This window comes from Amblyomma mixtum, chromosome 3 (genome assembly GCF_055824585.1).
Source record: "Amblyomma mixtum isolate Tamu chromosome 3, ASM5582458v1, whole genome shotgun sequence".
In the NCBI taxonomy this organism is placed as follows: Eukaryota; Metazoa; Arthropoda; class Arachnida; order Ixodida; family Ixodidae; genus Amblyomma; species Amblyomma mixtum.
In genome coordinates this window covers 85,618,876-85,631,085 of record NC_143014.1, presented here as the reverse complement: position 1 = coordinate 85,631,085, position 12,210 = coordinate 85,618,876, and the positions used below count along the sequence as shown (strand labels likewise).

Here is a 12,210-nt window from a genome sequence, read left to right as displayed (position 1 = left end):
AGCTCCCGGCTGTGCATTCCGACCTCGTAATGAGTTATGCTCGCTCTGATGCAAGCTTGCAAAAACTTAAGCAGCCACGCGATGCTGTTGCGCAGACTAGGCTGCAAGAGCAAGGCCGTCGCTTCGCTCCTCTAGCATTCAACTGGCGACTAGACGGGACATATTTCTGCCGTAATTTTGGCTTCGGCTGCAGGCGGAGTACTTTCAGCGCTGCAGAGAACAATGCTACGCTGGAAGACACTGGCCCGAAGCCGAAGTCTGACAAGGCTATATCTCGGAGCCGAGGCCGGAGCGGCGTGGGGAGCCTGGCCTTCCGGTTGTCTCCGTGACAACAGGGAAGCGGCGTCCTTCGCCAAGGGCCGACGCGGCGAAAACCAAAACTTTATCTCGAAAAGCGATAGAATTTATTACTTAATTTTGCAGGAGGACAGAGCAAAGAGAAAGCCAAAGCTAGAAGCAAAATTAGTTTTCGATTAAGACGGTGGAAAAACTGAAATCAAAATGGGATCGGCAGTAAGCGGACGGCATATATGCTTCCGCACAGTCGGCTAAGGAAGAAAACTGGCGCTTAAATTCAGCAACCGCGGAAATACCAGGAAATCTGAGGGTTGGCTAGTAAATGGCCGAATACGTGAATTCGGTTAAAAGAATGCGACTTTTCTCGAGGCAGACCTCTTAGAAATGCTGCACTAATTTCCATAAGCACCAGCAACCAAACATCAAGTTGCATTAAATTTACTGAAGAAGCAAATATGTACTATGCGAATAGTTTTACTCGCGCACAGGCGGAAGCATCGCAGCACAGTTATATATCAGAAGCCGAGTCCAAGTTCTCTGTCAAACACTAGCCAAGAGAAATACAAAGTTCGCGCTCCTCGGCATTCCTGTGCGACAGATGAAGCCCTCTTTAAGTGAATCGCATAGACAGTGGCGGCTCTTTTTTTTCCTGCCAGGTAAGTTTGAGAAACTTAATTACGAGCGGCTTTCACCTTCAAGGGAACCGCCATGTTTCCTGAGAGGCATCCCGACTGACTCTGGTCAGTGCACCGGAAACATGAGCGCCGGCGGGTGCGTCGCGCGACTCCGAAATAACGCCGGAAATACGGTCCGTGCGGTTGCCGCTTTAACGTGAACGAGCTACACCCACGCGCTTGCTTTGCAATAGCGAACGCGAGGACATGCCTCTAGCGCAGTCGTCCTGCTTATTGCGAGGTTCACGCGCAGGAGGCCTGAAAAAAGATAGGTCAGCATGCGCAACCGCTCAGCGCAAGCACCCGTTGTAATGGGTCTAGTGGTGCGTCCTGCATTGTGTATTATAGGCGGACAAAAGCCCCGAAACTTACTAGCGTAATATGAAAAGTTAACCATTATGCTAGTAGTGAGAGCAAATGCGATCCATAGACGTTAGATAATTAACGCGGTTGAGGAACGGCTGCATTCTGAGGTATTCCTCTGCTGGTTTCGTAAAACATTTGAGCATAGCATCTAGCTAATGTGCATCTGGTTGCACCTCCGGCTACTAGTCATCGAGTCACCAGCAAGGAAATGGCCTCAGATGACCTGACGGAGGAGTTAGCCCACCGAGCCAGCAGTTTTTGAGGGCTCGGTTTGATTTGTGGAAGCGAATGTGTGATCGAGGGCTTTGTATCTGCACTGATAGCGGTCTCGAGACGCAATGTTACATAGTTGTGGGAACCAGCCGCACAGAAAGCAGCCGCATCCGAACCCTCTGAAAAGTCATAACTTTTCACACGCGTGAACAAACAAACATTACAGAATTATTTTCCCATGTCCTGGCATTTAATTTAGTAAAAATAAAAAGGCCAGCTCAAGCGGAATACAATAAAATGTTAAGATATCAAGAAATTAAAAAAAAAAGACACGTTGCGTTTTGCCCCGTGCCTGGGAACAGAATGTGACGGTAGGCCATGGGACAATGTGAGACGCTCTTCTAAACTTAAAATATTGCTCATTTTTGCCTTGAAGTCACATGAAGTTGGCTTCATGAGTACCAACACAATCTTTGTGAGCGTATACCCGCATGAAAAACACTGCATCCAAGCCGAACTCGGGACTGTTTTGCAGCAAGGCCCACTAGAGACAAGGCATTTATAGCCAAGTTTTGCGTGTTTGCTGTCTAAACGATTCTTAACAGTTTCGTGCCTTTTTCGCAACTTTTTTCTGTTTTGGTGTCACAGCTGTTGCCATCTCGCTTCGGTCCTGTGGCAATGGACGTTGCGATTTGGTTCGATTCGCAGTAAATAAACAATAGCTTTTGAATCTGATCGTAGGTCAGATATAACAGAGGTTGCTCCATTGTCAGAATGTGTTGTACAAGTAGACGTTCTCGCCGGCCAGAAAGAGTGCACCGTTAAGATCCCAAAGAAATTTTGCAGTTCCTGCTTTTCAAATTCTCCCATTTTGTTTACTGTTACGAAGTAGGCAACTCCAAGGACACCAAACGCTTGATGGCCCCGCCGCTGCATGGTGCTCTCCAGAGCTTTCTTAGTCTTCGTGCCAGTTAGCAATCAATGTTTGCATCTTGTACGTTCGGACGATCACAGAAAACGATAAAACAAGCGCAGAGCTTTGGAGAAAATAGTAAAACTATTATCTTTACTTTAAGCCCACAGAACACCACGATGCCGCATTTTCCTCCCGTGTAGACTGCTGCTAAAATAATAACCTCTTAAGAACGCGAGGCGCGAACGCTCTTAAACTTTGCACAAAATGAGACCAATAAAAAATAGTGATAAATAACTATTTATATTAATCCATGGCGCTCGGTTGGTTGAGGTGCGTGGTACAGAAAATGTGGAGGCCTGAAATTCATACCTTTCTGACTAATTTCCTGTTCACTAAGGCTCACATCTCAATTTCATTCTCTACTTAGAAAATACCAGTCTCTTTGGCCTTTAGTACAGTTGAAAAGGACATATGGTGGGTCATGGGAGATAAACATGCAATCTCTTTGATTTCAAGCTCTAAAATTAAGAGGCACTAAGTGCCAAAAGGCCGCATATTGCTCTATGTCGCGATTTGCCACACTCTGCTAACTACGATACTCTGCTCAAAAGAGGAAGTTAGTACCTCGAAAGGAGGGACAAAGCTGTTCCCGTTTCCTCTGCATAATAGTTGCGTCGGGTTAAGGACGCAGTCGGTGACGCGCTAAGTGGAAGCACCCGTAGTCATGTTTAGAATTTTAATTTTCTCCCTCTATAGGGCAGGCAAGTCGAGGATGAAAGAGTGTCATTGTTCTGCCGCTCCGAACCAACAAGAGCCAAAACGAACAACGTTGTTCTCTGTCTCAAGGGAGGAATTGCCACGTGTCCACGAGAATCAACGTATAGAAAAAACGCTCGGGGTGGTGTTGCCGCATTATCGAATTCGCCTCTCAGTTCGAAGTCTACGACCGGAAGAGAGAAAGGGTCATTAGAGCGGGTACGACTTAGGAGAGGATTCTTCCTTTACTGGAATGCTGCAGCGCTTTTTGTACTGATCGTCATCGGCACGCTGGTCCATGGCTTATGGCGAGCAGCTCATGTTTGCAGATCCGTAAGACTCTACTGCTGGGGACGAGAAGGCTATGAAACTGGCGCCAGTACAAGCGTCATTTTCTTAGACTGGAACCCCTTTGTCGCAGCACTTTACCTGCCCTTCACGGGGGAATCTCAAGTCGCGCATCACCAGCGATGGACCCACATCCGGTACGTCGATCGTCATGAGTTTAAAATATCGAAACTGCTGCGGTTGACAGCCAAATGCACGCTGTTGTTATCCCAGAAATCATGGCCGTCCCTCTCTGCTAACAGATCCGTTTTGCACTACTTAAAGCTGAGTGCAGTGGGGCTGAGCGAGCCTTTCTACAGAGCACAATTTGCGGAGCGCTACCCGACATCTTTCCGGCAAGACACCGCTGCCACGCTCGCTGCCATCGAAGCGTTCATAGCGTGATCCAGGTAGAGCTGGGAGCAAGGAAGACGTCGACCCGAGTACTATAGCATTAAATCCATTCCGGTCGACGGCGCGAGAGTGCGGAATCCCTGGGGTCGCAAAGATGTCCCCCGCATTCCTGCCACCACGCGAGGTGCGACCGTGACTAAGGATTTTCCCGCCGTCTGCCGTCTTTTCCCCTCCGCTGCCCATCATTGCCGCGGCTCTTCCGCACTGGTTTACGCAGGGGAAATACGTGCTACGCTGGCGGCCGGCGCTCCATCCCATGGGCGCTTAGCTGGACGGGCTTTCTCATCTGGAAAGCTGACCGTCTTTGTAGCCCTCAATAATGCTGGTGCCGCACAGCGCTGCGCTGTCGGCGCAAAGCGCTTGTGCCAACTGTCATTCTCGAGCGGGGTCACGAGGTTCATGCAGTCGGCTGGGTCTTCGAGGCTGTGGCTTGTGCTGTTGGAGGAAGGATCCGATTAAGGGATAAAAACTGCATTTTTAGTGTTGGTTTCAACAGCCATCGTAGCTGCTATGGAAGCTGCAGATGTGCCGCGGTTGTGGTTGTGGAGTTAACTATGGCTGGTTACAACCGTAGCTGCATAAATAATTTTCTTTTGGAAGATTATGGTGAACATCTTGTGAGTAAAACTCCGAGATCTCTGCGTTCACCTGCTTTGATAACTAATTGGACTTAGATTCATTCTGCCATATCTTTATGCGACCGCTATTGTGTGAAAAAAACGAAACGGCTCGCGCATCGTAAAGTCACCAGAGCAGCAGGTAAATACATGCATGTTCGTCTATTTCCAGCCCGATCAGTGCACTTTCCTGTTTTCAATGTGCGCAATGGCAGAGAGTCGGTATCACAGCCTAGCTCTAAAATTGCGTTGTGATGTACGTAGGTATTCAGAGTGCATAATTAGTTTTTCCTTTATTCGCACATGGTGCAGCAATGTAAAGTAGGGTCCTCCTGAAGAGTAGAGCAAGAAATAGTAATCCACCGCTGTTCGCGAGCGCCGACGTGCACAGTCCGAGCAGCAACGAGCTTCTGAACGCGCATGCAAAGCATGCTGATGCCCAAAGAAGGCGTGAGGGCCCAGTAGCAAGATAAAGACGGCTGGAGACCAAGATCCCTAATACAACGGAGTGTGTGGAGTTAAAGAACAGGACCTCTACGGCCTTCGCCATGGTGGCAGGTAGAAAGCCTCGGAATAGTGAATAATGGTGTACAGGCACAAGGCCTCGCGTAAAAGAAATGACGACGAATGGGATTTTCAGTGAGTATAAATTTGCGTGTTATGGATTTAAGCGACTCCAGCGCTCAGTATTTGCTGTGCTATAAGAATCGTGAGTCCCTGAACTCAACGGTTGACACATGCATCGGTCCCACGCCTCCTCTCGTATGAATTGCTAAGTATACACATAATAAATGTGTCTTCCCTTTAAGCATACACCGAGCTGCTTTCGTCTGCCCAGGCTGCGGAAGACCGTTCTCAACAAACATTTAGAGAACACTTCAGCAGCTTCAGGAGTGCAGCGAGAAATTTATTTCACCATTAAGATTCGAACATCTTTGGGGAACTGGCGGTCCTTAAGCTCTGTTTAATATTTGTATAGGCTTGTTGAAAGCACTGCCGCTGGTTTGTAATGGTTGCATTTTCCCTAAGAACCAGGCGCTGTCACGCCGATGCACCTTATGGGAGCCGTCCTTAATTTTTCTGTTCTCTTTTTTTAGTGGAGAACATTTCACTCAAGAACAGACTTTAAAATTCTACCTTTCCCACCAAGTTTTCTTCAGCACAACAGCCCACTGCGGCTTCCGCAGCCTTCTGCCTGAAAGCTGCCTGAACAGAGGTCGTTAATTGGCAGTGAAGTTATCTCTCCTCGTCTCTCTGGGAACGAGGACCTGCCCCGCTGGGAGCCAAGCGCAAGGTCGCATTTTCACTGCTAGCCAAGCATTATCCGACAAATGGAAGGCTGCACTCACGTAGCACTTTGAGGCGCAGCGTGTTGCTGGTGGTGGTGCCCTCGCTATTGGTGGCGCTGCAGGCATAGCGGCCGGAGAAGCTGCGCCGGGCCTTCTGCAGCGCCAGAAAGCGGCCGGAGATGACAACATCGGGAAGCGTGGAGCCGTTCAGCGTTCTGGTGGCGAAATCCTCGACGCCGTCCTTGGACCAATGTACCTCGGCCGAAGGCGGGTTGGCGTTCACGACGCACTCGAGGTACACGTCTCCGCCTTCCTGGATCTCGAGCTCGCGAAATGGCTGGCCGAGCCGCAGCGTCACGTTCGGCTTGTCTGCGAAACACAAATGCGTGCAACAAACTGATTGCGCAGCCTTTGCATACGTATCGGAAGAGGTGCCAGTGCGAAGCGCCCATCATCATGCATCGAGTACAGTAATGTACAACCTACTCTGAAATGACATAGCGACGACAAGAAATTACTGGTGGCTCCGAATAGCTCACGAGAATGCGAGCCCGCAACAAGGCAACAAGCGAGCGACACGATGCGCTTGTCTGCACTCTCGTGTTGCTGCTTCTCTCGTTATCGGTTCACGTGCTCGTAGCTTCATGGAGCCACCAGCAGCTGCGGGCAGTCGTCCTATCATTTCAGGTTAGGTTGTCCGTGAATGGACGTTTCGTTGTTGAAAAAAAAAAGTAGATGATACATTGTTCAAGGAGAGCTGTCTGACTTTCATCAAAAAGGAAACGAGTGAACAAACGACTCCACCTTTTGGAAGGTATTATTTTAAAGTGGCAGCGTTAGAGCGGCTGCTCCGAGGAAAAGCTGCGCACGTTGGCTCACTAATTCAGGCTTGGTCGACAGAATTGTGACGTCACACATTGAGCGGTGGAACGAAAATGAATAAAACACAAGTTCAACTGTGGCTACGAAGTCGTAGCATGACTCAAATGTCAGTATGGCTTGTAATGTTGCAAAGTAAATTAAATACTATGAAAAGGAAACAGGGGCAGTTAGTTGAGAATCAAACCTACGATTCTTGGGTTATGAGTCAGACACGCTAGCCCTAGGACATTGAGGCACGTTCGCTGGACTCGCTTAAGGGGAGACCTTGTGTGTCTTGTGGTGTATGTCGGGGTCTAGTATGCGTGCTTAACTGTATTCTAATGAGAGCGGAATTAGAAAGCGGTACTAATTAAGAAACAAAGTAGCAAACAACTCTTGACGCTGTCGCATCATGCGCTTAAGGCAAAGCTTAAGTTTCCCTTATTTTTCTTTTTTGACACTCTGTTCCATGTTAGCCTTTTTGGACCTAGATCTAGACCTGGAAGCCAGGAAATAATCGCATGATAGCCACTGCTACAATAAAAATAATAATAATTTTTTGCCCGCCGAAACTAAGCAAGTCTTTGAAACACACCGCTGTTAAGTGTTGGGCGCTCATTTATAGCGCCTGCGGTTGTTAGCGCGCACGGGTTAACGCGCACGGGTTTCTTTGAGCACCGCCCACGACGGTATGCGCCAGCGGCAGCCGGAAACCTAACCCATGAACCTCTTCTCATACGTACACAGAAAGCTCTTTCCTGTGGACAGGAACCATAGATGTCATCGAGGGAGGAGGCCTCAGAAGCACACTACAGAGTGAAATCTATACCCCTACAACACGGAAAAATTTAGTGAAATTTTCAGCGAGGGACACTCGTTTGTAGTGTCATTCAGACAGTGGCACACGACAAACTTTGTGACACTCGCTGGAAGGCACATTCACCTAGAAGTGAGTCTGGTTAACTCGCATAAATCGTGCTAAACGGCGCTTCATGCTATTCACGTAAAACTGCTGTCAAAAGTATACGCCCCACGGGGTTAGCCACTGAGCAGCGCAGTGTGGCTCGTTTTGGACCATCAGCGTTCATGACTTCTCGCTGGGGAGAGGAGTTCTCGTCCCTGTCCCCGCGATACTTAACACTTCCAGGGGGCCGCCCCTTAGGCTGTACACTTTTGACGAAGGCTGTATACGTAGCCTTGATTTCGGCACTCAAGGTACTGAAATAAACGCTCCCGCTCCCGGTGCGTTCCACATGTTGGTATTCTATTTTCTCGCCAAAATGTGGTTTTCCAATTCACGCCATAGGCGCTACGGGGAAACAACGCATTTTTGAGTGATATATTCAAAGATGTGAGTGAGCTGATGACAATATTGCGCTATTTTGCTGGACCACGTGATGGAAGCTCTTCGTGCTTGTCGCGTCTTGTTATACATTGCCTGTAAATGTGTGGAAAATGCTTGTTCACCAAAAAAAGTCTCAAAAGAGCCCTTTCGTAATGAAAAACAAATCTCGGTTGAATATATCTCCATGCTGTAAATCATGGAGTAGGAAGTTTTGAAGCCCATAATTGGTACCGGTCGTAACAATGAGTGGGAGCCACGCCACTTCTATATATCGGCAGCCTGAAAACTGTGAGCGCTTCCAAGAGTGTCCGAGTAGACATGCTATGCGTACAAAAGGACTTAACTGATCAAAAACTGCTTCACGCGAGGAACGCAATGACAAGTTTTTTTTTGCCAAAAACGCTCTTCCCGTGAAACATTTTTACTTGTAAACAGCGAAATAGTCAGTGAATACTGCATTTTTATGCTGAATAATTGATGAAATCGCATGCTTTTAAAGTAGTCTAAAATTCAACAAATGTATTACAAAAGGTTTTGCAGCCGTAAAAGCACTCTGAAGACAACTTCATCCGTTTTTTCTTGCCAGTAAAAATCGATTGTATGACTCTTTTTGGCTATATTGATGTTTGTCTGGCAGCTAAATTCGCTTCTAGTGCAAATAAAATTGTATTTGAATATTTTTACTTCATTCGATGCAAACTCGTGACTTAAAGATAGAAGAGGCCTCCGTGATCACTGTTTGAAAATAAATGGCGGTGCTGGCCTCAGCGATTCCCGATGAAAATACCCTAACGCACCACAGTTTGCTTGCCAAAGCGGCCGGTGGGGTAGAAACCTGTATTTCATTTTTCTGTCCTTTCCTGGCTTGTTAAAGCTCCGTTTGGAGCAAAAATAGCTCCTTCGTCGTTAGAAGCCGCTAACCTATCAATACGGGCCAACTTCAGTTTGCCCTCACTGTCCCTTTAAATAAAATACTCCGTGCTTTAGTTGCTGAAAGCAATACGCTGCAATCAAAATAGTTGTTTTGATTTGTTTGTAGCATTTTGTAGAAAACCTGCAGAACAATTGGGCAGATTGACAGTGTGCCTACAATCGACCGCCTGTTGATTCGGCGGTGGCTTGTGTCCTTCCGAAACTACTTTAAGGTGCACCGAAACGTATCAACGTTCGTGGAGTTCCAACCGCGCTGAATTTGTGGTTATGGCGTCCGGCTGCTGAGGACCGTTTCGCAGTTTCGAGCCCGTCTACGATTACCTATGTTCTGAGGGAAAAGAAATGCAAGAAAGATCCTTGCACTGAAATTGCGTTGCTTGAAAAAGAATCGCAGCTAGTCGAAATTTATCCCATCGCGTCCGCACAACGATACGCCTCAGAAGCAACAGTATGGCGCTGGTGTGTAAAACCACTTACTTCACTCGATGTTCGCGCTATTCGTGGTCGTCTAATATTAAAACTCAGTGGGTTTTGAGCGCCGTCCGGAATAAAATATTAAATTTGTGAGACCTGGAGCCACCGCACTCGCCGCACTAAAAAATTGATGCAAGCTGCTACTTGCATGACTGCACGGCTTTAATATATGCGCACAACAATTTCGTAGGCTGCACACTGCTACCAGCTTATGACTGCTTTCCCGAAGAGCTGCGGATTTTAAACACCGAAGTTAATGATCAGGACGAGCTTCGCCCACAGAACTGCTTTTGGGGCTTAGCTTAAGCTGGGCTCGTAAGACTTTCATCTGCACTTAAATAGCTTTACCTTTAACGAAATGTCTGGCCCATTCCCTTGGCCATTTCACCGTAGCTCATGAATATTTCTTTAATGCTGGATCATTATGTGCGAGAAAACGGTGTTTCTCTGGTCGGTCTTAGCATGTTGTTCTGATTTCTGTCTAAAGAAATGAAAAAGGAAAATTCGGTGAAGCAAATAAAGGTAACATGTCGCTCAGTAAAAAAAAAAAGAAAATGCACGTAATCTACTCTAAACGAGGTACGAGCGGTCGAAGAAGGTTGGTATGAAAACCATTCCAACTGCAAAAAAAAAAAAGAAGAAAAACGAGAATGTCGCCTTCGCCGCTAAGTTTTTTGTTTGCTTTTTTTTTTTGCAGTGCTTGTGATAGCGGTGAAAGCTGCCAAAGACTTGGCAAGAATTTGAGCGCGAGATTTCTCGGACACTTGTCAGGCTACCGCAGGTTCTGTTTTCACCGCACAAAACAGGTGATGTGTTTCTTCCGGGAACGCAGTATCCTCGACTTGGTGTCGTGACTGCAGTCATCATGGTTCTTTTCGGCTGCACAGAGGCACTATTAAAAACATGGCCCTTGGATGCATAAGAGTCTGTCGTTTAAGGGCGGCCGATATTGCGTTCGATAAGTCGTCGCTTCAGACACGGCCACATTATTATACGGCAGTCAAAATAAGGAGCAAGTGTGACCGCCATCTATTATTAGATAATAATTTGATGCGCGCGAGATGTCGAAAATAAGATCTACTGTGGCGCCATAAAGGCGACCGAAGGAGATGCACAGGAGTGCTGAGGAATTGATCCGTGGAAGCACATAAATAGCTCTTATTTCAGGAAGCATATCGCACCATTAATACCATTAATGCCACGCTGACTTCCGCTAAGGGAACCATGAAGGTTAATTTGCAGATATTGAGCGCCGTATCCCAAAACACGCGAGTCTGCACCACTGGCATTTGGTGCAGACCGCACGCTAGGAGACCATCTTTGCCCGATAGCCCTTTCAGAGCCAGCCCCCTCATTGCGTAAGTGGTTCTTTAAGAGCATTTTTAAGAAGCGGGAAAACTCAGTAAATAACAAGTCCGTTATTTTTTTAAAATCGGGAATGCGTCATATTTTTAATGAAATGCTATTTTCAAATAAACGATTCTGAAGATACAAACCAATAAGTGTGAAATAGGGTACGCGTGGTTTGAGCTAGCATAAAATTATCCAGGTTTACAGGGGTAGAAATGTGGGCTAGTTGGCTTTCTTATGTAATTTTAAAACGAACACAAAACTGAAGAAACATTGTCGTGTTTGTCCAGTTTTGTGTCTGTCGCCAGCCTTTGTGTTGCTTGAAAACTGTCTAATTAGGGCAAGTCATTAGGACACCAAAGAAAACTTAACGACACAAATCCAGTCAATCGCTTTAAAAGCCCGTTGTGAGTGTAGCGACCTCGATTTGAGTTTCCGTTTTCGTCCGTCATATTCCTTGCTGCACGGCCCTATAGCAAAACACAGAGGTTAGCTCGCTGTGGTAGCAGCGGGTAATGAGCCGAGTAATAAGGCGCGATTTTCACAGAGAATAAGGTTCCCATGTAAAAAACGACTTATCACGCTGCCGCTGAGAAGCCGCGTGTCGTTTTCCACAGAACAGCATAGCAAATGATCCTGCCATCTGAAGCTGATCGGGGGGGTTAGAACAAAACTGCGTCTATATATCACGTACCAAAATTTGATTCATCGATTAACACTGTAGATGCGTTTTATATAAGACAGATGATTCAATTTTTCTTCAATTCTTCTTGAGGCATTTTCATCTAATTGGTGTTTTGCATGAGATCTGGATGGCGAACCGGCATTTTTGCGGCCTCAAGAGAACCCGCTTCTGGGCTCCGTAACGCACCAACGTTGTGCTGCTTTCTATCTCATGTTAATTAATATTTACACGCATAAATAATATAATAATTAAGAAGAATTGAAGGCAGTAGTGAAAAAGCCGACGAAACAACACGTGCAGTGTGCAAACTGGGCATGACGAGCAATGGGCCATATGCAGTGGGCCATATCCAATGCAATGGGCCATATCCAGAAGCTTGCAACGTTGTGAAGCGGAATGTTAATCTGAAATGTGTCAGTCACGAGCCTTTTGAGTATCACGCTTTTGTCACCTAAGATAGAAAAGTTCCTACTGTGACGATTTTCTCTAGAAACTGCTCTGTCGCAACGCCCCTCCGCTTCGTTCGCCTCTTCAAGCTACGAACTGTTATCGCTATGAATCACCCCACCATAGCAAATGTTTCAGTGCTCTTTTCAGGGAAACAAATATTTGTACGAACTGCAATTTCTATACCGTGGAAAGCTTTTCACGTCGCACAACAGTGCCAACAGCCCCACGCTGCGGCCGTCTGCC

At 46.9% G+C, this 12,210-nt stretch overlaps 1 protein-coding gene across 1 annotated transcript in view; it reads right to left on the bottom strand.

Annotated features, from left to right (window-relative positions):
- The window catches only part of LOC149350828 (neural cell adhesion molecule 1-like), a 281,207-nt gene that overhangs the window by 149,482 nt on the left and 119,515 nt on the right, over window positions 1-12,210 (bottom strand). Inside the window, exon 6 of the mRNA XM_089576941.1 lies at window positions 5,930-6,238. Coding sequence (XP_089433067.1) covers window positions 5,930-6,238 — 309 coding nt within the window. The remainder of the gene's footprint in view (window positions 1-5,929; window positions 6,239-12,210) is intronic.